General features: G+C 35.1%; 1 protein-coding gene across 2 annotated transcripts in view; it reads left to right on the forward strand.

The window, feature by feature from the left end:
* LOC130448602 (tyrosine-protein phosphatase Lar) overlaps window positions 1-27,767 on the forward strand; it is a 597,225-nt gene that overhangs the window by 372,067 nt on the left and 197,391 nt on the right. For both annotated transcript variants that reach the window (XM_056786026.1, XM_056786028.1), the window contains exon 5: window positions 13,903-14,064. In XM_056786026.1, coding sequence (XP_056642004.1) covers window positions 13,903-14,064 — 162 coding nt within the window. The remainder of the gene's footprint in view (window positions 1-13,902; window positions 14,065-27,767) is intronic.

Genomic DNA, 27,767 nt, shown 5'->3' on the forward strand with positions numbered 1-27,767 from the left:
CCAACCACCAGAAGATCATCAAATCAACTTCCAAGGAGATTGGCCGAATTATGAACTTCGACATCTCAAGATCGAGACTGAAGAAATTGGAGAAGGATGACAAGTTCCCCCATTTCAATCTGAATCATTTTAGCTCCATCCACAATCGTTAAAACAGTTGAGAGACAATTGAAGACAATCTAATAAAGACTCAGACCCACGATAAAGCATTCAAGGAGAAGCCAACCACCAGAAGATCATCAAATCAACTTTCAAGGAGATTGGCCGAATCATGAACTTCGACATCTCAAGATCGAGACTGAAGAAATTGGAGAATGATGACAAGTTCCGCCATTTCAATCTGAATCATTTTAGCTCCATCCACAATCGTTAAAACAGTTGAGAGACAATTGAAGACAATCTAATAAAGACTCAGACCCACGATAAAGCATTCAAGGAGAAGCCAACCACCAGAAGATCATCAAATCAACTTTCAAGGAGATTGGCCGAATCATGAACTTCGACATCTCAAGATCGAGACTGAAGAAATTGGAGAAGGATGACAAGTTCCCCCATTTCAATCTGAATCATTTTAGCTCCATCCACAATCGTTAAAACAGTTGAGAGACAATTGAAGACAATCTAATAAAGACTCAGACCCACGATAAAGCATTCAAGGAGAAGCCAACCACCAGAAGATCATCAAATCAACTTTCAAGGAGATTGGCCGAATCATGAACTTCGACATCTCAAGATCGAGACTGAAGAAATTGGAGAATGATGACAAGTTCCGCCATTTCAATCTGAATCATTTTAGCTCCATCCACAATCGTTAAAACAGTTGACAGGCAATTGAAGACAATCTAATAAAGACTCGGACCCACGAAAAAGCATTCAAGGAGAAGCCAACAACCAGAAGATCATCAAATCAACTTCCAAAGAGATTGGCCGAATTATGAACTTCGACATCTCAAGATCGAGACTGAAGAAATTGGAGAATGATGACAAGTTCCGCCATTTCAATCTGAATCATTTTAGCTCCATCCACAATCGTTAAAACAGTTGACAGACAACTGGAAACAATCTAATAAATACTCAGACCCACGATAAAGCATTATAAGTGGTAGGAGGAGATTTTTGAGAGAAAACTAAATAGGCACACCTTGAATACACAATTTATTTTCCAATTTTAATTACCGAAATATTGGAAAAATGAATTGTTCTCATCAGGATATCAAAACATATCGATTTGTATATCAAACAACGTATTGCGGGAAGTATTCAATACAACAACATGTTCATAATCCACCGAGCTCCCGACCCTCTTCCCTTCTTTCTCTTCCACGCCCTCATGAGCTTACACTTCAAAAATGTTTTAACATATAGTGTAGTAAAGTACCTTATAAATATAAATGCTTTATGCTCTCCGGGGAGTTGATGCATCACTTTACCTGACATTCATAAACGAGAGTTATGGTCATATAAGCTGACTACAGGAATTGTATTTCGTGACGTTTATTGGTTGGACGACATATCAAGGTCCCGTATACTTTTGACAGTTGCCGAGATGTGTATTCATTGAAATAATTCAGTAGATTTTAGAATGCGAGAAATGTGAGAAAACGAAAATAAAAATTTTTATTGTAGAGAAATCGTATTAACCACTCAATAACAATTGAATAATGAGCGAATCAAGTTGATAAATTTTTATTTCCCTCCAAAAAAACTTGGAAACAATGGTTTTATCTTCAATTGAATAGCTTGTGATCGCCTTCCGTCAAATTACAATTCACCGTAAGGAACGTTGAACTTTATCGTGTTTATGTACATTTTGATAGCTAGACTTCATCCGACTCATTTTGAGCCAATAAGACCTGGAAAATTCGAATGTACTCCCCTTAAATTATAATCTATAGTCCGATCAATATAGACACCAGACAAAAAGCAAAGTACTGGTGGAGAGCTGGGGTTTACCATTACAAATGGTAAGTGTGCTACAAAAGTTATTCTGATTCATAGGTCAGAGTTTTTTGGATTTTTCTCGAAAACGGTATGTTTTATAAAAAAACTCTCAGACCAAAGCTGTAGATCTTAAAATTGTCTACAAAAATGGTTTCGATGATTTTTTTTCTAGGAATTACCATTCCTGAGGTATCGGGATTATAAGAGTCACATTATACTCATACTCATAGTTTTTTGACCGTGGTTTTCTCTGTAGGCCTACTCCACTAACTATTATGACAAAATTCTTCTTTAGATTCATACTTCAACAGTCATATCTTCTTCTTCGATTACTTCTTCTTCCTTTTCCTTTTGCTGGCTGTTCATAAATCATTCAAATGTGACTGAGTCATTGGTCTACACTCTATCAACTGGCTATTTGAGCAAGACTGTCCTTGGTAATTGGTACACGCTGGAGAACACAGCAAAATTTGGCACTACAACCTTTTGGCAATAGCAAAAAAAGTGTTGAGGATCTTTTTTTGGAACAGGTGACGGTAAAGTTTCAATCAGTTCCAGAGTATTATCTATCAATTTCCAGTCCCAATCTTCTGGGTTCAGTTGATTGCCTTTGAACTTGATATTATACTCGATACAAGTATTGAATGATGTCGATGGTGGAGGAAGACAAAATGTTTTGAAACTCCAACAATAAGAAAGCGAATTCCTTCTGTAATTATTGTTTGAGATGTGGAATCAATTTCTGTAAACATTTCGGCGCAGATATTTCTTATTTCTATTCGCTTTTGAGCCTTACAAGATCTCAGAAAATAAATAATTTCATCTATTGTAGTCCTTGCTGTAAGTAGTACTAATAAATCAACATCTTCACCAACTACAGTTGTTGTGTTTGTTGTATTAAATTCTTCTGTTGCTGTTCCAATTATCTGCGTTATTTTTATCACTTAACATGCGGACCACGTGGTAGAGAGGATTCAATTAGGGATTATCTTTTGAATAAATGTTTTCAGAATAGTATAATATATATAAAAGAGGCACAAATAAGTACTTATACTGGTCTAAAGTGCCTGATACGTTTATACGTGACTCTTAAAATCGCGATATCTTAGTAATAGTGACACTTAAGAAAAAAAATCATGGTTACCATTTTTGTAGAGAATCTTAAGTTCTACAGCTTTGGTTTGAGGATTTTTTCGATAAAACTCACCGTTTCCGTCGAAAATCCAAAAAACCTCTTTGACATTTGAATAATTACGAAATAAAATAAGATGGAACCCAAATCATGGTAGTAACTGTTTATTCAACCTTTCCTTCCCCAAATGAATAGTAATTAACAATCAATTTTTTGGAAATAATGATTTTGTCTTCAAGTAAATGGCTTGAACGTCTGTTTGTAGTAACTTTCCGTCAAATTATCGTGTTTATTGTCATCTGAACTGAAGATTTTAATAGCAACGCGATTAATTTTGCGCCGATAAGGTTTATTCGAATTTTTCAAAATGAACAAACGTGGAAATCAACGCTTATTTTCCAAGCGTATTTTTGATATGCGATTAACCTCTTCTGTACCTTTGAGCTTAATCCAGGTAATCGTCCAGTACCAATTCATGAAATGAGGTTGAACTTCGTTCTTTGTTGTATAATTCTTGATGAATATCAACACCCAAATATAAAGGATTTGAATCAACGACGTTTAAGAATCAAAATGCATTTTCTTGATACGAAATTTTCGATTTTTCTATAAGAATTTAAAACATTTAGAGATCTTACTTTCTCTTTTTTACTATCAAGAGCTTTTTTAATGAATTTTCATTTTTAAAATCGCGTGAATATTATTAAATATAAAAAAGCGAGAAAATGGAAATTTTTCATAGTGTAGATTATCCAGTATTGTGACAATATATGTATCCACTGTCTGATTTTGATGAGGACTTTCAGACCGCATAAACATCCCCTGATTACATTTTGATAAGGGTCGCGACAGTTTTCGTGTGTACGTATATATGTATAAAGTAAAATTATTTCGCTAAAAGTATTCAAGAATCCTTTAATACCACATCAGCGGTCACCATTAGGAAAATAAATACTTTTGTTATTTAAATTTCATTTCCGGTCCAGTGTTTTCTCATTTATCTCGCCCGCCCTATTTCTTTTAATGTGTGAAGTTAATGACATATAAAACTTTTTTAATCTATTAAATTAAATAGATACAGTGAAACATTCGAGTGGGATATAATTGAAACAAACCCATGATTGTAGTGTCTTTACATATTTTCATGCAGCTTTCATCATTTTTTTTTGACATAAAAAAAGCACACGAGGGAAAACCGGTTTACATTCGAGTGGTTCGAGATCTTGAACTTCTGTAAGTTGTAGTGTTCGGAAAGGACGTGCCTTGGTAGCCGATTCCGCAGGCTTCAAAGAAAGGACTCCCTGTAAATTGACGTTCTAAGCGTTTGTAAGCGAACTCGATGATTCCAGGACACGTCTGCTTGAAGAGCAGGTCTTGCAAAAACTGCTTTAGGTTCGAGATCTTGAACTTCTGTAAGTTGTAGTGTTCGGAAAGGACGTGCCTTGGTAGCCGATTCCGCAGGCTGCAAAGAAAGGACTCCCTGTAAATTGACGTTCTAAGCGTCTGTAAGAGAACTCGGTGATTCCAGGTCACGTCTGCTTGAAGAGCAGGTCTTGCAAAAACTGCTTTAGGTTCGAGATCTTGAACTTCTGTAAGTTGTAGTGTTCGGAAAGGACGTGCCTTGGTAGCCGATTCCGTAGGCTCCAAAGAAAGGACTTCCTATAAATTGATGTTCTAAACGTCTGTAGGCGAACTCGATGATTCCAGGTCACGTCTGCTTGAAGAGCAGGTCTTGCAAAAGCTGCTTTAGGTTCGAGATCTTGAACTTCTGTCAGTTGTAGTGTTCGGAAAGGACGTGCCTTGGTAGCCGATTCCGCAGGCTTCAAAGAAAGGACTTCCTATAAATTGACGTTCTAAGCGTCTGTAAGCGAACTCGATGATTCCAGGTCACGTCTGCTTGAAGAGCAGGTCTTGCAAAAACTGCTTTAGGTTCGAGATCTTGAACTTCTGTAAGTTGTAGTGTTCGGAAAGGACGTGCCTTTGTAGCCGATTCCGTAGGCTCCAAAGAAAGGACTTCCTATAAATTGATGTTCTAAACGTCTGTAAGCGAACTCGATGATTCCAGGTCACGTCTGCTTGAAGAGCAGGTCTTGCAAAAACTGCTTTAGGTTCGAGATCTTGAACTTCTGTAAGTTGTAGTGTTCGGAAAGGACGTGCCTTGGTAGCCGATTCCGCAGGCTCCAAAGAAAGGACTTCCTTTAAATTGATGTTCTAAACGTCTGTAAGCGAACTCGATGATTCCAGGTCACGTCTGCTTGAAGAGCAGGTCTTGCAAAAACTGCTTTAGGTTCGAGATCTTGAACTTCTGTAAGTTGTAGTGTTCGGAAAGGACGTGCCTTGGTAGCCGATTCCGCAGGCTCCAAAGAAAGGACTTCCTATAAATTGATGTTCTAAGCGTCTGTAAGCGAACTCGATGATTCCAGGTCACGTCTGCTTGAAGAGCAGGTCTTGCAAAAACTGCTTTAGGTTCGAGATCTTGAACTTCTGTAAGTTGTAGTGTTCGGAAAGGACGTGCCTTTGTAGCCGATTCCGTAGGCTCCAAAGAAAGGACTTCCTATAAATTGATGTTCTAAACGTCTGTAAGCGAACTCGGTGATTCCAGGTCACGTCTGCTTGAAGAGCAGGTCTTGCAAAAACTGCTTTAGGTTCGAGATCTTGAACTTCTGTAAGTTGTAGTGTTCGGAAAGGACGTGCCTTGGTAGCCGATTCCGCAGGCTTCAAAGAAAGGACTCCCTGTAAATTGACGTTCTAAGCGTTTGTAAGCGAACTCGATGATTCCAGGACACGTCTGCTTGAAGAGCAGGTCTTGCAAAAACTGCTTTAGGTTCGAGATCTTGAACTTCTGTAAGTTGTAGTGTTCGGAAAGGACGTGCCTTGGTAGCCGATTCCGCAGGCTGCAAAGAAAGGACTCCCTGTAAATTGACGTTCTAAGCGTCTGTAAGAGAACTCGGTGATTCCAGGTCACGTCTGCTTGAAGAGCAGGTCTTGCAAAAACTGCTTTAGGTTCGAGATCTTGAACTTCTGTAAGTTGTAGTGTTCGGAAAGGACGTGCCTTGGTAGCCGATTCCGTAGGCTCCAAAGAAAGGACTTCCTATAAATTGATGTTCTAAACGTCTGTAGGCGAACTCGATGATTCCAGGTCACGTCTGCTTGAAGAGCAGGTCTTGCAAAAGCTGCTTTAGGTTCGAGATCTTGAACTTCTGTCAGTTGTAGTGTTCGGAAAGGACGTGCCTTGGTAGCCGATTCCGCAGGCTTCAAAGAAAGGACTTCCTATAAATTGACGTTCTAAGCGTCTGTAAGCGAACTCGATGATTCCAGGTCACGTCTGCTTGAAGAGCAGGTCTTGCAAAAACTGCTTTAGGTTCGAGATCTTGAACTTCTGTAAGTTGTAGTGTTCGGAAAGGACGTGCCTTTGTAGCCGATTCCGTAGGCTCCAAAGAAAGGACTTCCTATAAATTGATGTTCTAAACGTCTGTAAGCGAACTCGATGATTCCAGGTCACGTCTGCTTGAAGAGCAGGTCTTGCAAAAACTGCTTTAGGTTCGAGATCTTGAACTTCTGTAAGTTGTAGTGTTCGGAAAGGACGTGCCTTGGTAGCCGATTCCGCAGGCTCCAAAGAAAGGACTTCCTTTAAATTGATGTTCTAAACGTCTGTAAGCGAACTCGATGATTCCAGGTCACGTCTGCTTGAAGAGCAGGTCTTGCAAAAACTGCTTTAGGTTCGAGATCTTGAACTTCTGTAAGTTGTAGTGTTCGGAAAGGACGTGCCTTGGTAGCCGATTCCGCAGGCTCCAAAGAAAGGACTTCCTATAAATTGATGTTCTAAGCGTCTGTAAGCGAACTCGATGATTCCAGGTCACGTCTGCTTGAAGAGCAGGTCTTGCAAAAACTGCTTTAAGTTCGAGATCTTGAACTTCTGTAAGTTGTAGTGTTCGGAAAGGACGTGCCTTTGTAGCCGATTCCGTAGGCTCCAAAGAAAGGACTTCCTATAAATTGATGTTCTAAACGTCTGTAAGCGAACTCGGTGATTCCAGGTCACGTCTGCTTGAAGAGCAGGTCTTGCAAAAACTGCTTTAGGTTCGAGATCTTGAACTTCTGTAAGTTGTAGTGTTCGGAAAGGACGTGCCTTGGTAGCCGATTCCGCAGGCTCCAAAGAAAGGACTTCCTATAAATTGATGTTCTAAGCGTCTGTAAGCGAACTCGATGATTCCAGGTCACGTCTGCTTGAAGAGCAGGTCTTGCAAAAACTGCTTTAGGTTCGAGATCTTGAACTTCTGTAAGTTGTAGTGTTCGGAAAGGACGTGCCTTTGTAGCCGATTCCGTAGGCTCCAAAGAAAGGACTTCCTATAAATTGATGTTCTAAACGTCTGTAAGCGAACTCGGTGATTCCAGGTCACGTCTGCTTGAAGAGCAGGTCTTGCAAAAACTGCTTTAGGTTCGAGATCTTGAACTTCTGTAAGTTGTAGTGTTCGGAAAGGACGTGCCTTGGTAGCCGATTCCGCAGGCTTCAAAGAAAGGACTCCCTGTAAATTGACGTTCTAATCGTCTGTAAGCGAACTCGGTGATTCCAGGTCACGTCTGCTTGAAGAGCAGGTTTTGCAAAAACTGCTTTAGGTTCGAGATCTTGAACTTCTGTGAGTTGTAGTGTTCGGAAAGGACGTGCCTTGGTAGCCGATTCTGCAGGCTCCAAAGAAAGTACTTCCTATAAATTGATGTTCTAAACGTCTGTAAGCGAACTCGATGATTCCAGGTCACGTCTGCTTGAAGAGCAGGTCTTGCAAAAACTGCTTTAGGTTCGAGATCTTGAACTTCTGTGAGTTGTAGTGTTCGGAAAGGACGTGCCTTGGTAGCCGATTCCGCAGGCTCCAAAGAAAGGACTCCCTATAAATTGATGTTCTAAGCGTCTGTAAGCGAACTCGATGATTCCAGGTCACGTCTGCTTGAAGAGCAGGTCTTGCAAAAGCTGCTTTAAGTTCGAGATCTTGAACTTCTGTAAGTTGTAGTGTTCGGAAAGGACGTGCCTTTGTAGCCGATTCCGCAGGCTCCAAAGAAAGGACTCCCTATAAATTGATGTTCTAAACGTCTGTAAGCGAACTCGATGATTCCAGGTCACGTCTGTTTGAAGAGCAGGTCTTGCAAAAACTGCTTTAGGTTCGAGATCTTGAACTTCTGTAAGTTGTAGTGTTCGGAAAGGACATGCCTTGGTAGCCGATTCCGTAGGCTCCAAAGAAAGGACTTCCTATAAATTGATGTTCTAAGCGTCTGTAAGCGAACAATTGCTTTAGGTGGGATTGTGTTAAAGAGCTCGAAAGAGTATCTACCGTGGTAGTATCGGTATAACAAAGTCTGATCGGTGACCTTTCCTCTGTGCTTTAAGCTGTTCATGGTCAACTGTAGATAGCCTATAAGTCGCTCTCTTCTGTATTCAGTCGAGCATCTTCAGGGTATGCTTGGAAGTCGAGCTCTAAATGTGCGAGCAATACTCCAAAGATGGATGAATCTGAGCTTTGTTGAAGACTAGAAACAGTTGCGGGGTATACAGCGTCTTAAGTTTTTGTGAAGCTTCCTAAGCTAACTCGACCCACAACATTCAACAAGAAAATATTTTCTTGTTATTCAATAAAAGACAATTGTGGTGATAAGATTTTTCGATTGTGATTTGTCTTTGACATCAAAATAGATTTAATTTTTGGCAATAACCTCTTCATTGGTGAATTTTGAGCGCAATTCAAATAATTTTGACATCGTTTTTATCATCTTAATAAAACAGAACTTCCTTCTTATTCAAATGGGACCATTTATCGGCAATTTAGTCCTAAAACGTTCCATTGACAATACTGCTCAGAATAATCATTTCGGTTCGTCTAAACATAGCTAACCAATTCCGAACAGTTGATTTTTATAGGCTAGCTATGAAAAACGGAATAGAAATGTCAAAAAGTGGAAGAAAACTGAGGCAAATGTCAATACTGACACGTGACTATGAAACACGGAATAGAAATGACAAAAAATCATAAAAAAACTAATAGAAATGTTAAAAAGTGGGATAAAATTGACAGAAATGTCAAGACTGACACATGACTATGAAAAACGGAATAGAAATGTCAAAAAGTGGGAATAAAACTGACAGAAATGTCAAGACTGACACGTGAATATGAAAAACGGAATAGAAATGTCAAAAAGTGGGAATAAAACTGACAGAAATTCTAGACTGACACGTGAATATGAAAAACGGATTAGAAATGTCAAAAATGGAAAAAACTTGACGGAAATGTCTATACTGACACGTGACTATGAAATACGGAATAGAAATGACAAAAAAATCTTGAAAAAATTAATATAAATGACAAAAAAATCGAAAAAACTAATAGAAATGTCAAAAAGTGAAAAAAACTGACGTAAATATCAATACTGGAGTAGTTTTTTGACAGAAATGGATGCTTTATAAACACAACGGTCTTGCAATCTAACAAAAGTTGTTTTATTCAAAATCATAATATCCACTGTTTACCAATGAAAACATCGGATCGTAAACATAAATGCATTTCTATTGGCCGAAGCCGTATATACACAATTTCTTCGATAACTATACACAGTCTGCGATAAGCAGTGGCTTCGTTTAGTGAGATTTATTCAATTCATACATTCTGTAGACCATGGACGAATGAAAAAAATAAAATTGCGCACTGTAATGGGAATAAAGAAAAGTATGAATTTAATAGTAAAGATTTAGATATACAAACACAGCAAGTTATTTTAAATATATTCGAATGTTTAATAAAGGAGAATATTCAACAATCTTATAATGTAATCATACTAAGAATCGCCGAATTAACTAGAGTAAATAAATTTTCATTTATCGAGTAGTCACGAAAGGGGTTGCGGTGAACCATTCACAGAACAAATAAAGAAAAACTGAAAATCAGTTTGATACTACTCAAGATTTCATATGTAAGACAATTTATAGTTTTTATAAAGAGAAAAGGCTAGCAGATTATCCAGAATACAATTATACCTAGAAACATTGCGTCAAATTTCGCAATAATCGAATCGTCAAGAATAATCCGATGGCGACAAGATTATTTGCGGCAGATAAAAGACTACCGAAGTTTTACTAGACAAATGGATCAGTTCACGTCTGGTATCCTGTTTAAACCAAACGCCCTTACGAGCAGGCACATTTTACTCGTCTATTTAAGTTTTATGATTCAATATTCAGTTGTAGCGAGTTAAGGAGGTATAATAATGATTTTTTTGCAAGTTCCAAGTAGGACTACAATTAAGTGCGAGTTTTCGATTATATTACTTTAATTTTCAATGTATTTATCAGTAAATACATAATTTATTACGTAGTTTCTATCATTCTATCCGTCCTTCCTTGATTTGAAGCAACTTCTGAATCATTTTAACAATCATTTTATTACACCCTTAACCTCATTGCATTTTACGTACTCCTGATAAACCAATTTCAATTTATTTATATTCGACAGAAAAAACCGTTAGCCGGAGTGGACTGCTGGTTATAATATAATCCATGAATACCGGAAAATTTGAAACAATAGAGAAATACAGTTTCCGTAATTTGATCATTTCGTTTCAATTTTTCACTCTATCAAAGCCAATTAACGTATAAAAGTCAAATAGAAGCCATATTAAAATTCTGTGCATATAGTCGATATTAATATTCTTCGTTTTATTGTATTCGTATTGTCAACAAGCCTGGATATAATTGCACTATATTTTATGAGAGAATAAAGCTCAGGTCAATTTTATTTTGAGGTAATTCCATTTAGTTTCACATCGTAATCTCATTTTAATATATTTTTAACTTTTCAACGAGAGAAGTAGTCGTGTCAACTTGATTCCTACTTTATGTCGATCTTTTATCTTTACTCCTGTCCATTTCATTCTGAAGTAAATATAGTAAAACCTAGTATAGTCAAAGATATTTAAGAAACAAAATGGAAAATAGCAAAAGGAGAACATGTACAAACTTTCATAGGTCACTATTCCAATGTTATAATAGTCATTGAAATTCTAATGAGTTGTTTATAAATGTTAGAAGTATGCACAAAAGAAATCAAGACTTTACTGGGACACACAGTATTGGAAATACGTGCCACCAAACTTGTGGCAATATTGTTGGAAAACATATGATGTTCAAAAAATCATTCGCACCAAAATAATGAGAACATTGAGCTGAAATTTTGGGAAAGATGTTGGATGTATGTAAGAAAAAAATCAAAATTGTTGGGTCACACAGTATTGGAAATACGTGGCATTAAATTTGTTGCAATATTGATGGAAAACATATGGCGTTCAAAAAATCATTCTCACCAAAATAATGAGAACATTGAGCTGAAATTTTGGGAAAGATGTTAATGAATGTTGGATGTATGTAGAAAAAAATCAAAACTTTGTTGGGTCACACAGTATTGGAAATACGTGCCATCAAACTTGTCAATATTGTTGGAAAACATATGATGTTCAAAAATCATTCGCACCAAAATAATGAAACCATTGAGCTGAAATTTTGGTAAAGATGTTAATGAATGTTGGATGTATGTAAGAAAAAAATCAAGACTTTATTTGGACACGCAGTATTGGAAATACGTGCCACCAAACTTGTTGCAATATTGTTGGAAAACATATGATGTTCAAAAATCATTCGCACCAAAATAATGAAACCATTGAGCTGAAATTTTGGTAAAGATGTTAATGAATGTTGGATGTATGTAAGAAAAAAATCAAGACTTTATTTGGACACGCAGTATTGGAAATACGTGCCACCAAACTTGTTGCAATATTGTTGGAAAACATATGATGTTCAAAAATCATTCGCACCAAAATAATGAAACCATTGAGCTAAAATTTTGGGAAAGATGTTAATGAATGTTGGATGTATGTAGGAAAAAAATCAAAACTTTGTTGGGTCACACAGTATTGGGAATACGTGGCATCAAACTTGTTGCAATATTGTTGGAAAACATATGATGTTCAAATTAATGAATGTTGAATGTATGTAGGAAAAAAATCAAAACTTTTTTGGGTCGCACAGTATTGGAAATACGTGCCACCAAACTTGTTGCAATATTGTTGGAAAACATATGATGTTCAAAAATCATTCGCACCAAAATAATGAAACCATTGAGCTAAAATTTTGGGAAAGATGTTAATGAATGTTGGATGTATGTAGGAAAAAAAATCAAAATTGTTGGGTCACACAGTATTGGAAATACGTGGCATTAAATTTGTTGCAATATTGATGGAAAACATATGATGTTCAAAAATCATTCGCACCAAAATAATGAAACCATTGAACTGAAATTTTAGAAAGATGTCAATGAATGTTGGATGTATGTAGGAAAAAAATCAAAACTTTGTTGGGTCGCACAGTATTGGAAATACGTGCCACCAAACTTGTTGCAATATTGTTGGAAAACATATGATATTCAAAAATCATTCGCACCAAAATAATGAGAACATTGAGCTGAAATTTTGGGAAAGATGTTAATGAATGTTGGATGTATGTAGGAAAAAAATCAAAATTGTTGGGTCACACAGTATTGGAAATACGTGGCATTAAATTTGTTGCAATATTGATGGAAAACATATGGCGTTCAAAAAATCATTCTCACCAAAATAATGAGAACATTGAGCTGAAATTTTGGGAAAGATGTTAATGAATGTTGGATGTATGTAGGAAAAAAAATCAAAATTGTTGGGTCACACAGTATTGGAAATACGTGGCATTAAATTTGTTGCAATATTGATGGAAAATATATGGCGTTCAAAAAATCATTCGCACCAAAATAATGAGAACATTGAGCTGAAATTTTAGAAAGATGTCAATGAATGTTGGATGTATGTAGAAAAAAAATCAAAACTTTGTTGGGTCACACAGTATTGGAAATACGTGGCATCAAACTTGTTGCAATATTGTTGGAAAACATATGATGTTCAAAAAATCATTCGCACCAAAATAATGAGAACATTGAGCTGAAATTTTGGTAAAGATGTTAATGAATGTTGGATGTATGTAGGAAAAAAATCAAAATTGTTGGGTCACACAGTATTGGAAATACGTGGCATTAAATTTGTTGCAATATTGATGGAAAACATATGGCGTTCAAAAAATCATTCTCACCAAAATAATGAGAACATTGAGCTGAAATTTTGGGAAAGATGTCAATGAATGTTGGATGTATGTAGAAAAAAAATCAAAACTTTGTTGGGTCACACAGTATTGGAAATATGTGGCATCAAACTTGTTGCAATATTGTTGGAAAACATATGATGTTCAAAAAATCATTCGCACCAAAATAATGAGAACATTGAGCTGAAATTTTGGGAAAGATGTTAATGAATGTTGGATGTATGTAGGAAAAAAAATCAAAATTGTTGGGTCACACAGTATTGGAAATACACAGGCATTAAATTTGTTGCAATATTGATGGAAAACATATGGCGTTCAAAAAATCATTCGCACCAAAATGATGAGGACATTGAGCTGAAATTTTGGGAAAGATGTTAATGAATGTTAGATGTATGTAGAAAATAATCTAGTACAATTTACCTGATGTTGTAAAGTTATATTTCCAGCATTTCGCTTCACATATTCATTCCTAGCTCATTCTAAGTGTCGCGACGTTGTATGATTCCATCGCAAGAATTTTTTTACTGATATTTATTCCGCAATGGCTAATGCTTCTAATCCTCCTTCCATCTGTCTATTCTCTAACGATCTATCCATTCGTTAGCTTTGTATATGTACTTGTTGACGAAACTTGTTTAAAGTTTTGAGTACTATTATTAACTCTTCATTTCAGGTTCCCAGACTAGATATCAAGTAAAAGAATTCCCCGACGGTGCTTCTTTGCTTCGTATAGAACCAGTTAAAGCCGGTAGAGACGACGCTAACTATGAATGTGTTGCTGAAAATGGTGTGGGAGATGCTGTTAGCGCAGAAGCCACGCTAATCGTCTTCGAAAGTAAGTTTGACAATATAAATATTTTTTGTGTCAAATTCTTTGATGCAGCTCCGATTTTCCTGAAAATTTGGAATTAAGCTCATTTCACCCTCCACATCAAGATTTACATGGACGCAAGGTGTGCAAATTATTTTTAAGGGGTGAAAACCGCCCCTTATCGAAACATACCAATATTATAGTTTTTCGTACTTTTTTCCAATTCAAATGTTTTTCGTTTATGCAGCATAAATATCTTAACATATTATACAGTAGAAAATTTATATATTTTGAAGTATCAACCCTTAAAAATCTTTAAAAACTACCCTTCTGATGAAAATAATGTAGGAAAAAATCTTTTAACGATTTAAAACATTGCAATTTCATTTTTATTGTGAAAAATTCATAGCATTTTAATAAACTTCAATTAGTAATTAATTTTCACTATTCAGCTTGTAAAAACTACCCCTTTGCAGAAAATGAAATAAAAATAAATCTATTAGACTATTAACTATTAGATTCTGCATTCTTTTTGGTATTAAAGTTTCTTGTCTCTATTTGGAGTAATTTTTAATTGTCTATACCCTGTCAACCCTTAAGAACTACCCCTTTACCAAAAATACAATGAAAAAGTAGTGTTTAATGACATTCAATGACATTTTTCATGAATGAAAATTCATTTTCTGCCGTAAAAAAAAATATTTTTATTAAAAAAAATTTTTACAATTGATAAAAAAAAATTAAAACAAATATAAATATTATATAGATATATATACATAGTAGATTAAAAGTATATCATCTCTTGGTACTCTCAAATGTACCTACAGGTAATTTAGAATCAACAGAAAAAATTCGTGCGTAAAAATTTGGAACTTTTTATATCCTATAATTCACCAAAAAAATTTCAATATCTTATTTTTTATGTAACTCTGTTCATTTTGAAGCTATCACATCCTCCAAAAAACCATTTTAAAGGTAATTTTCAGTACTACAAGCTTATGTATTTTAGAAGGGCTTGAAACCTTCCACATTTTATAAATAAAGGGTCAAAGGGCTGTGGATAAGCAATCCTCGCACTATAGTGACAGATTAATTTGATTATAACTCCGTCAATTTTTATGCTACAAAAACAATAAAAAAATCAAAATAATCGTCATAAAAAATGCTTTAATTTGATTGTTTATTCGTTTTTGTAGATCTTACAGTTGTGGAGAAAAAATGAGTAAAACAATTTTTTTTATTAAAAAAAAAAGTATTATTTAGTGCTAATTATTTTCAAAATTATGCATTTCTAGTCAGCCAAACTTTCAGATGTCGTTTATAACATTTAAATAAAGTATTTGGTACAAGGAATAAATTTAATTTTGATTTTCAATAAAATGGCTTTAGTTTTAGTGCCAATTTTTTAGCTTTAACTATTTTACATCATATTTTACTGAAATTTCAGTCGAAATGACTTTTATCATTTGTCATTTGAAAGATCTTTTTAAGCTCTTTAAAAAATATTTGATGACTTTTTGTTGAAAAATGTACCCTTTTCCAATTATTCCAGATTAAATGCTCAATTACGTAAAACAAAAATTATTCAAATATCTATTTATATATTTATGCTTTAGGTAGATTATTAAAATCTTAATATATAGCTTAGTTTCTTTATTTTTTTATAAGCTTCATTTTTGTTCATTACACTTTTTTCGATAAACTGCCTAACAAAGTTACAAAACCATTGAAAAATGGGGTTTTTTTGAATAAAAATCATACTTTTCAATTGCGAATAACTCAAAAACTATTGCTCTGTCGAAAAAATTTCATACGACATTTTTTACTTTGAATTTGCCGATCTTTCGATTTCTGGAGTTATATTGGGGGCTTTAGGAAATTCGGAGGGGAAATATTTGAATACCTGGCCGAATTCAAAATATTGTACTTCAATAAAATTTTCAAAGCATTAAATAACTGATCTAGAGGTAGACTGATAATAAAGAACCCGAAGAAGATGAAAAAGAAGAACAAAATAATAACAGATGATAAGGAAATAACGCAACAGTATAAGAAATCTGGGTAATGGTACTAAGAATGTTCAATGAAGGTAGGACACGTGGAAACAACAGAAATATTGGATGGAAGAGGATGAATAAAGTACCAAGTACTAATGGAATGATTTTATTCATGAAAAGAAAAAAATAGGAGGAGCTCAACCCTACATAGGACCCAAGGTATCCTTGTTGAACAATATCGAACAATTCCCTACTTCGTAATCGTTAATATTAGACCTAGTTCATGAAAAATCTATCGATTAGTGTCTTTCACCACTTACAAAACAGTTTAATTTCCAAAAAAATATATAATTATCGTTTTAAGTAAGTAAAAACTGAGAATTCTTGATTAAATAACCAAAATAATGAGTTTCGTGATATTGTTTTTAATAATATAAAGAATAAAAGTTGGAAGAACTTAATTATCTTCTAAATTAACTTTTGTATGAATTCGTCATCTAAAATATTTCATCAGTGCCCCGAAAATTCAAATTAAGTACGTGTCTCGCAGAAATCATTTATAACCAAAATTTACCATGAATTCCCGTTCACAAGTGGGAAAGAAGCAGGTAGAAATGTCTTTTTATTTAATTACGAGCTTTTCTTCTCTCCGCATCCGGTTCCTTTCCAATTGAATTCTCATTTTTCTATAATACTTCCCTGCAAATATTATTTCGAATCTAATTTATGGGAGCTCTACGTCTACGTATAAAAAAATTATCGTTTTCGGGAATGGTGAGCACCACACGATGAGGTTCCTACTTCTTAATAAGTATGAGTACATGGAAAATTATTTACATATTTATTTTTATTCTTAGTACTATAATAAACTAATTATTAACAATGGAAACCAGTGGAACGGGAAATGGAAGAATAAAACAGATAAAGTAACCCTCGAAACAAAACTTGGAGGCTAATGATTGAGTATTGAATGATTTTTCTAACAAAACTCAATTCAACTACATTCTAAGTATATTTGTGGCGGTATGTGGCTTATAATTAGGTATTGAATGATTGGATCTTGAAGTTTCCATCTCCAGCTCCAGATTTCCATTAATTTTTACCTAGGTGCCTTATAAAAATGTGTCCAATTCTCAAAAATGTCATGAAACAGCTTAAGAGAAACTGGTCTTTTTGGAAAGATGGCAGTGAAGACGTCAAAGGGGTTACAGTGGGTTGAAGAAGAGTCAAAGTTTGAGGTTTTTGGGTCTAAAATAAGAATGAACCACGGTGGAAGCAAGGTGATGGTATGGGAATGTTTTGAACGAAACGCTAGTTGAGATTTTGAATTTTGAAGAAGGAAATGTTCTTGCCAAGTATTCCTCGAATATGTGGAGTATTTGAAAAATTTCAATAGAACGAAAGTACTGGAAGAAATTATTTTACAGTCACAGTCGTTCAACCTCAACTCGATTGAATGGTTGTGGACAACAAATTGGACAGGGAAGTCAGAAAGCAACGTTCCCAATTATTACAGAGAATGCCAAAATTTTGCACAGAAATAATTGAAGCAAATCAAGAATTTAAATATGTAGATAACATGATGATGATGAAGAATGTGTCAATTATTTTTTTCCCACTAATCTCAAGATGTGAAAAAATAAGAAACGAGAGAATCAGGGAGATCATGAAAGTGCAGCATACGATTACAGAAGACATTAGGGTGAATCAGTTGGTACAGACATGTGCAAAGAATGCCTGAAGACCGCATGCCCAAACAAATTTTAAATTGGACACCACGAGGAAGAAAAAAGAGAGGAAGACGAAGATTAAGTTGGAGGGAGGCCATCGAGAAGGATATTCGAGAAAAATAATTGGAAGAAGATGTTTAGGGAGATCGAAAAAGAAGGAAACTGGAAGTTTGTTTGGTTTGAATCTTATAAGGAAACGTACGTTGACATTTGCCTCGGTAAGTACATTATTGTTGGCACTTATTTTAGCACTGTAACTTCAACTTTAGTTTTTTTGTTCCATCTCCGATCGAGGCACAAGGTCTCTTCAGATTCTAGAATGGGATCTGTAAAATTGGGCTTTGCTCTGAAATCCTTGGAGGATTTCAATGTTGGAGTTACTTGCAGTACCCCAGAGTTGAATCCCATACGTCCATTCGTTTTAAAACTACCTTATAGAGAACCAGCTCATTTCCGATGTTTGAACAATGCATTTTTTCGAATTTGATACCCAGTTCTGTTAAGATATTCTCTCACCAAGTTAATCTCCTATCTAGATACATACCCAGATATTTTATATCATTTTCTAGTTTTAATGTTGTTTGTTGTGGGCTAACTAATTTTAGTTAACTAATTTACGTTAGAGAATTTGGATGCGTTGCAAGAATTCTTAAATACTAAGCTGTAGAAATAAATAGGATCATCATACCATGCAATAAATGAAACGAAATGTCATTAAATAGTATACATTCAGATCTAAAGCACCAGAAAGAACTGGAGCCTTCAAGCTCCAACATCATAAACTCCAAACTTGTTTAATGGATTCTGGGATAATATTGATGATGATAATCTCGTTAAAGTGAATACAGAAGAGCCCTGAACCCTTCTGTATCAGTTACAGTGGAAGAAGTATTGGAAAAGAAGGTAGATAGGAGTAAATCTAATTATTGAGACAACCTTCAGGGGCTGAGACAGACAAATACTCTACTAGGAAACTGTAACTAGAGAAGATCCTTATCCTATCCTCAACTCCAGGGGGAGTATGAAATAGAAGACGAAGATCTCTGCTACAACAATCCCAGATTCTGGACTTTTTAAAAGGAGTGGGATTAACAAATCAGCTTTAAACATTGAGTTTCTCAGTAGGGGGGGTCACAACAGATCATTTGCGTCGCAATATATATGATACTATTTCTGTTTTCCTGGTGGTAGGTGGATCAGAAATATGAATTAGATAGAGTATGGTACTTCAGAGTTGTTTGGGTGTAATTCCGTATGTTTATCTCGATTATTTGCTCCAAAACAGTTAAATAATTAGAAATTCAAATTAATACGAGAACATAAACATTTTCTTATTCTTGTTTTTGTTTACATAACCTCTAAAATGGATTATAGAGCCATATTCAGTTCAATAATTACAGAAGGTAATTAGTTATTTAATTCTCGCAATAAATTCTTCGTTAGGACTAATAACTGAACAACTCGAACAAGTAAACATGATATTACATACTTTCTTAGGAATATTGCGCGTCAGAAACTCAATTAAATCTCAAGAACATGAATAATTTAAGATATTGCTCATTGTTCTGTAGATAATATTCTGGATAATAGAGCAAATGCCTACGCTAGTATATTGGAGCGTGGCATAAATCGAGTAGGTCGGGCATTGTTTTAGAGGAAACCCGAAGGATTCGAGATGTAAGGAATAACGTTAATAAAGGAAACAAAAACAATTAGCTTTACTAAAAATAAATATCCGATGTTATTAGACTACCTCCTCAATTGACCTCTTGTCTCACTCGGATGAATTTCAGGGTGGAATCGGGGTAAAAAATAAAACCTTTCTAGATAATGCTGGATGAAGATGGGATATTTATTAGTAAGAAAAAATGTGTTTGAGGAAAAAACATCAGTTATTCGTGTATATATTTTATGAGATGGAATTTATGTAGGGAGAAGCACTTTCGACAAGATGAATTGGAAAGGTGTTTATATGTCATGTCGTATTTAGCGCCACGCCATGAAAAATGGCGTATATTTGAAAGAAAAAAAAGTTAAAGTGGTTCTTCAGAACGGAAAGTTATTTGAAATCGTATATTGAATACGGAATTTATGATAATTCTCAAGTGTCACTTCCGGATACTCAATATTTCTCGGTTAAATATAAAAAGGTATCAAAATATCGTTCGAAACATTTTCCTCGCTAATAGAAGACAATATCAAACGACACTAACATCTAGTTCCAAATCAGCTCCTACCAAAACGTTTTTCTCTTCAGAGAAAGTATCTGGCCGTGTACTATAAGGAATAAGCCACTTACTCAAGCTGTTGCTACTCGAGATCTTTCCTAACCTCGATCAATAGGATTTCTCCATCTTCCCTCTTTGTTCTTCTTCTTTTATTCTATCGTGATCCAGCTATTCTCTTGGCCTTGGATAACTGATTAATCCATCGTCGTTAGTTATTAATTGGAGTAGATCATCAGATTTTAAAATCTTCTTCATGAATCCTGCTGTTCAATGCTTACTCAGGCTTTTACTCGACTTATAGCTTCTGTTGGTGTAGATGCTCATAGCATTATGGATGGCCCTGATGTGGTAGACCTTTCTTTTCAGTTCCAGCTTGGATCGCCTACTACGTCTTCAGCTGGTGAGATCTTTCCTAACCTCGATCCCTTCTTTTATTCTATCGTGATCCAGCTATTCTCTTGGCCTTGGATAACTGATTAATCCATCGTCGTCAGTTATTAATTGGGGTAGATCATCAGATTTTAAAATCTTCTTCCTTGATCGTCTTTTTGTCCAGATCTACTGGATCCTGCTGTTCCAAAAGGGGTTCTTGAAGCTTCTTTTGGTGTAGACGCTGACAGCATTATGGAAATAAGGACCTTTCTTTTCAGTTCCAGCTTGGATCGCCTACTACGTCTTCAGCTAGTCGTCCTCTGGTCCACTATGTAGTAGATGTTGTCCTTGAATGTCAGTTTTTGGTTCAGCAGGACTCACAGGTGTTTGGCATACAAGACTTTGTATAGCATCCAAGTATTCTTATTAATAGTAATCTTCTTTGGTCTACCAATCTTGAAGGCATTTTTAGTTGACTTCAAGAACTGCATTAAATAAATGAACTACCTTATCCTCTTCTTTTTATCATAATAACCTTTCATATATCTCAATATCTCAGTGTCTAATTACAATAAACTACTTATCGACAATGAAATATGATTGCTATGACCAAAAAACTCATAAAGGGTTATCAGTTCAGAAAATATAACTCAAAAAATATCGCATAAAACTAATTCGTAATAATTGTGATGCCGTTTACATAGGACAAACATCTCAATATTTACAAAATAGATTAAAAAATCATTAGTACACAATTATAATCGTTGAAATAGCAAAGTACACATATTTAATGATAAAAATTCGAAAATCGTAGGTAATAATTTTTCGAAATGGTTTTTATACAAGCGAAGAGGGAATGTATAAGCGATTTAAATGAGATTCTAATTCGTATTTTATCAATTTCAATGTAAATTTAAATTTATCACAAATAATCTTTGCAGTTATAGAAATCAAATTTCATTGGAATGAAATCGTTAGTACACAAACTTTATTTTGTTCAAAAATATAAAATAGAGTGATTTTTTTGAATTATTTCATACATTTCAAGTTGTTTGAACTGATACCGAATCACTACTATGGATCAGATCATTTCACAACTATATCCTTTGGAATATTTTCATATATATATAAAATATGATATCAAAAGAATTTCCCTTTGACAATTTTTTTTATGAAAAAAATGTCTCGCGTCTACAAGGAAGTCCCGACTAAAGTTTCCGACCGAATATTTTCTTATTGTAATACGGAATCGCATATCTAAAAGATCCTAGCGCAGCTAATCTCATTGTATACCTTTTATGAAATTTCTTCACGTTCTTCCTTCCCCTTATATTATATTACCCTCGTAATCTGTGTATTCATACTTTTTTATTTTTCTCGTAAACATCCTCCTGTTCGCTTATGAAATAATTATTGGAAACATTATTTATTTTTTACTACGGTTTTCTCAAACTTTATAAACCCCGAATTTGATTATTTTTCTAGACAGCACAATTTGATACATATATCGTTTTTTATTAATGGTGCGGCATCAATATTACCGATAATTTTCAATTGATATGTGTTTTTTGTATTTGCAAGAATGTGTTTTCTTATTTTCGCTACAAAACCTAATACTGCAAATGCTGACGATGCAGTCAATGGCTAGAAACTCTGTCAATCATGATTAGAGTCAAGTCAAGAGTAATCAATGATCTGCTATATGAGTTATTACTCAATTTAATCAACTATTTATCGCTGGTATCTTTATTTATAAATGGTGATACCTCTCATAAGCTATCATACTGTTAAAAGAAAAACAGATTCCATCCAGCTTAAATAGTTAGGTGTGGATCATAATTTGTAGATGGCGCCACGCATTCTAGTTATATGTCATTTGTCATAAGGACTTCCCTATGTGTGAAACGTCAAACATGGCGGCGGTTCGTTCAATTTTCATGTCATTTTTGTCAATTTTTCTCATTAAAAGTTGAATAATACTTCGTGTTTTTGTTATAATAACCTCAGATACGTCAATTCACCATTGGACATGCGTTTACTATCAATTCCTCCACCTGGCAACGTTAAAATGAGATTACTAAGATTCAATGAATCTTCTAATTTCATCCAACCGTTATATTTACGTACCATTTTCTTGTTTTCACAACAAATTTACCATATTTACTATTAGGAATGAGTTTATTCCTGACCAATCAATTCCTCATTTAACAATCTTGTCTTCTGACCCGTGTGAACCAGTTCTGCCTGAAGCTGATGAGAAGAAACAAAGAATAAACCGTCAAGTAGTTGTTTACGTTTATATTTTTTGGTGTCACGGGATTATTTAGCCTGTAGGTCATTGAATGGATTGAAATAGTATAATAATTCATCAATAATTTGGTAACTTTTAATAGTTTTGATAGTACAATCTTTATAGTCCTCATCATCTTGCTAAGTCTTTCAACTAACCAGTCAGTTTTGAAACATAAATGTTTTCATTCCATTTTCGATACAAATGAACACAAATTGTCTCGAATTACATTTGCTTTTATTGAAGAGTATTTTCCATTATGTCAAGGTTGAATTCGTCATCAAATTTCTACGAAAAACAAAAAAAAAAACAGAAAAATTCTAGTTAATATAGGATCCTACCTTCAAAACAACAGTAAATAATAATTTCTGACAATAAAATGGAAATGAATTATTCCAAATAATGACCTAAAGGCTTTTGTTGACTTTTTGGTTTGTTGTAACTCAATACTATCACATTAATGGTTAGAATATGACGCCTTGGCCACAATAAAAATCCATTTAGACCTTTCCGGAACAATTAAGAATAGCGATACAATTTTTTTCACTTTTATTTTGGAAACTCTAGCTTATAAGGGAAATATGCGTCGAAATTATTTATACACACAATTTATCTCATATACTTCATTCATACACTAAATATTCACTTACACTTACAGGATAAACTATTCACTAAACACTTAACATTTAATTTATTTAAATACATTTGTCGATGTTATTCCATGGTTGCTAGAGTCTCGTTTCATATATAACAATCACATTCTAGAATCTTCGATCCATGGGAATTACATTATAACGTAAACAATAATATTTTAGGACGAGACCGGGTTCACGGTTCAAATCTTCTTCTACAAACCCATACATCGATTTACAAATATGTTTTATATAAGTTTCTGTCTGTTAGTAGGTAAAAGTTGTGTCTTCTTAACCTATAAAAATAAATCGTCTTTTTTTACAAACTTTCAACATCGGACATTTCACAGAAATGTCCTTTAAAGACGCCAATAAAATCTCCCATCTATCGGAAAAGTTCAGAACACAGTCCTAATCATATTAAATTATTTTTACTGCTTCATTGCTACAATCTGATAGAGGTTTTATGGAACTTTATCGTCAGTCTGGTCAAGTTTTATACAAAAAGGTTTATAAGGAAATTGAGGTTACGATTTCAGTGGATTCAAATTGTTGTTTGCAACAAAGTGATTTCAAAATTTGTTCACCAACAAATTCTTTAAAATCAGAATATTTTCCAGCGATTCCGAGTGATCATTGGGCGATAATCTTTATTTAAACACGTAGAATTCCCTCCCGAACCTAGCAAAAATAGATTTATTTGCTTACTAACGAATATTTCCCCTTATTATGCCACTTATAATCCTAAACAATACACGGAAATATAATGAAAATACGTTACACGAAAAGGTGTCTGTTAATTGAAAAGCACGTCAAGTAGTCGACAAGCATCAACTCGGCTGTGGAAAAACCAAGCAGGACGCTTCGTTAATTTTCAAAAGGGATTCTTGGCTTTTGTTTTTTTGCATCCCCCTTTCGAGGGTCAAGTGAGGGGTGCCAACAAAGCTAATGAAAATAAAAGGAAAGCAGAGGCATTTCCCTGGAATTAATATTAACCTCACCGTGTTAGCTGTCGGTTATCACCTGGTTCGTGAATTTCTCACTAGTTATTTTTGTATAAAAAAAAAGTTCTAAGGCGAATTTAGTTTCAAATTATCAGTTTTTATAATCACTGAAAATATTTTGCTATTTTAGTTTCAATAATTTCCGACGAAAAAATTCGATTATGTAATAATTATGTAGAGAAATAGATCTAGCAAAAATTTGATTCGAAAAAAATATTTTTCAAAAAAATAAATGCGTATTGAATACTGTAGATATGATAAAAAAAAAAATCTAACCCATCAACGAGGGTTGTACCTAAAACAAGGTTCCCAATGAGCTACAGTTTCAAAGAAAGGTGATAAGCTAAGTCCATCAATAGTGACGTTCGTAACGGTTCTCCCAGTCTCTAGTTGGCCACCTGTGAGTATTTTTCGAAAAGATTAATACGTATTAGATACTGTAGATATGATAGAAACAAAAAAATTTAACCCATCTACGAGGGTTGTACCTAAAACAAGGTTCCCAATGAGCTACAGTTTCAAAGAAAGGTGATAAGCTAAGTCCATCAATAGTGACGTTCGTAACGGTTCTCCCAGTCTCTAGCTGGCCCCCTCTGGGTATTTTTCGACAAGATTAATACGTATTGGATACTGTAGATATGATAGAAACAAAAAATTCAACCCATCTACGAGGGCTATACCTAAAAATAAGGTTCCCAATGAGCTACAGTTTCAAAGAAAGGTGATAAGCTAAGTCCATCAATAGTGACGTTCGTAACGGTTCTCCCAGTCTCTAGCTGGCCCCCTCTGGGTATTTTTCGACAAGATTAATACGTATTGGATACTGTAGATATGATAGAAACGAAAAATTTAACCCATCTACGAAGGCTATACCTAAAATAAGGTTCCCAATGAGCTACAGTTTCAAAGAAAGGTGATAAGCTAAGTCCATCAATAGTGACGTTCGTAAAGGTTCTCCCAGTCTCTAGCTGGCCCCCTCTGGGTATTTTTCGACAAGATTAATACGTATTGGATACTGTAGATATGATAGAAACAAAAAATTCAACCCATCTACGAGGGCTATACCTAAAAATAAGGTTCCCAATGAGCTACAGTTTCAAAGAAAGGTGATAAGCTAAGTCCATCAATAGTGACGTTCGTAACGGTTCTCCCAGTCTCTAGCTGGCCCCCTTTGGGTATTTTTCGACAAGATTAATACGTATTGGATACTGTAGATATGATAGAAACAAAAAATTCAACCCATCTACGAGGGCTATACCTAAAAATAAGGTTCCCAATGAGCTACAGTTTCAAAGAAAGGTGATAAGCTAAGTCCATCAATAGTGACGTTCGTAACGGTTCTCCCAGTCTCTAGCTGGCCCCCTTTGGGTATTTTTCGACAAGATTAATACGTATTGGATACTGTAGATATGATAGAAACAAAAAATTCAACCCATCTACGAGGGCTATACCTAAAAATAAGGTTCCCAATGAGCTACAGTTTCAAAGAAAGGTGATAAGCTAAGTCCATCAATAGTGACGTTCGTAACGGTTCTCCCAGTCTCTAGCTGGCCCCCTCTGGGTATTTTTCGACAAGATTAATACGTATTGGATACTGTAGATATGATAGAAACAAAAAATTCAACCCATCTACGAGGGCTATACCTAAAAATAAGGTTCCCAATGAGCTACAGTTTCAAAGAAAGGTGATAAGCTAAGTCCATCAATAGTGACGTTCGTAACGGTTCTCCCAGTCTCTAGCTGGCCCCCTCTGGGTATTTTTCGACAAGATTAATACGTATTGGATACTGTAGATATGATAGAAACGAAAAATTTAACCCATCTACGAGGGCTATACCTAAAATAAGGTTCCCAATGAGCTACAGTTTCAAAGAAAGGTGATAAGCTAAGTCCATCAATAGTGACGTTCGTAAAGGTTCTCCCAGTCTCTAGCTGGCCCCCTCTGGGTATTTTTCGACAAGATTAATACGTATTGGATACTGTAGATATGATAGAAACAAAAAATTCAACCCATCTACGAGGGCTATACCTAAAAATAAGGTTCCCAATGAGCTACAGTTTCAAAGAAAGGTGATAAGCTAAGTCCATCAATAGTGACGTTCGTAACGGTTCTCCCAGTCTCTAGCTGGCCCCCTTTGGGTATTTTTCGACAAGATTAATACGTATTGGATACTGTAGATATGATAGAAACAAAAAATTCAACCCATCTACGAGGGCTATACCTAAAAATAAGGTTCCCAATGAGCTACAGTTTCAAAGAAAGGTGATAAGCTAAGTCCATCAATAGTGACGTTCGTAACGGTTCTCCCAGTCTCTAGTTGGCCACCTGTGAGTATTTTTCGAAAAGATTAATACGTATTAGATACTGTAGATATGATAGAAACAAAAAAATTTAACCCATCTACGAGGGTTGTACCTAAAACAAGGTTCCCAATGAGCTACAGTTTCAAAGAAAGGTGATAAGCTAAGTCCATCAATAGTGACGTTCGTAACGGTTCTCCCAGTCTCTAGCTGGCCCCCTCTGGGTATTTTTCGACAAGATTAATACGTATTGGATACTGTAGATATGATAGAAACAAAAAATTCAACCCATCTACGAGGGCTATACCTAAAAATAAGGTTCCCAATGAGCTACAGTTTCAAAGAAAGGTGATAAGCTAAGTCCATCAATAGTGACGTTCGTAACGGTTCTCCCAGTCTCTAGCTGGCCCCCTCTGGGTATTTTTCGACAAGATTAATACGTATTGGATACTGTAGATATGATAGAAACGAAAAATTTAACCCATCTACGAAGGCTATACCTAAAATAAGGTTCCCAATGAGCTACAGTTTCAAAGAAAGGTGATAAGCTAAGTCCATCAATAGTGACGTTCGTAAAGGTTCTCCCAGTCTCTAGCTGGCCCCCTCTGGGTATTTTTCGACAAGATTAATACGTATTGGATACTGTAGATATGATAGAAACAAAAAATTCAACCCATCTACGAGGGCTATACCTAAAAATAAGGTTCCCAATGAGCTACAGTTTCAAAGAAAGGTGATAAGCTAAGTCCATCAATAGTGACGTTCGTAACGGTTCTCCCAGTCTCTAGCTGGCCCCCTTTGGGTATTTTTCGACAAGATTAATACGTATTGGATACTGTAGATATGATAGAAACAAAAAATTCAACCCATCTACGAGGGCTATACCTAAAAATAAGGTTCCCAATGAGCTACAGTTTCAAAGAAAGGTGATAAGCTAAGTCCATCAATAGTGACGTTCGTAACGGTTCTCCCAGTCTCTAGCTGGCCCCCTTTGGGTATTTTTCGACAAGATTAATACGTATTGGATACTGTAGATATGATAGAAACAAAAAATTCAACCCATCTACGAGGGCTATACCTAAAAATAAGGTTCCCAATGAGCTACAGTTTCAAAGAAAGGTGATAAGCTAAGTCCATCAATAGTGACGTTCGTAACGGTTCTCCCAGTCTCTA

This window comes from Diorhabda sublineata, chromosome 9 (genome assembly GCF_026230105.1).
Source record: "Diorhabda sublineata isolate icDioSubl1.1 chromosome 9, icDioSubl1.1, whole genome shotgun sequence".
Classification (NCBI taxonomy): Eukaryota; Metazoa; Arthropoda; class Insecta; order Coleoptera; family Chrysomelidae; genus Diorhabda; species Diorhabda sublineata.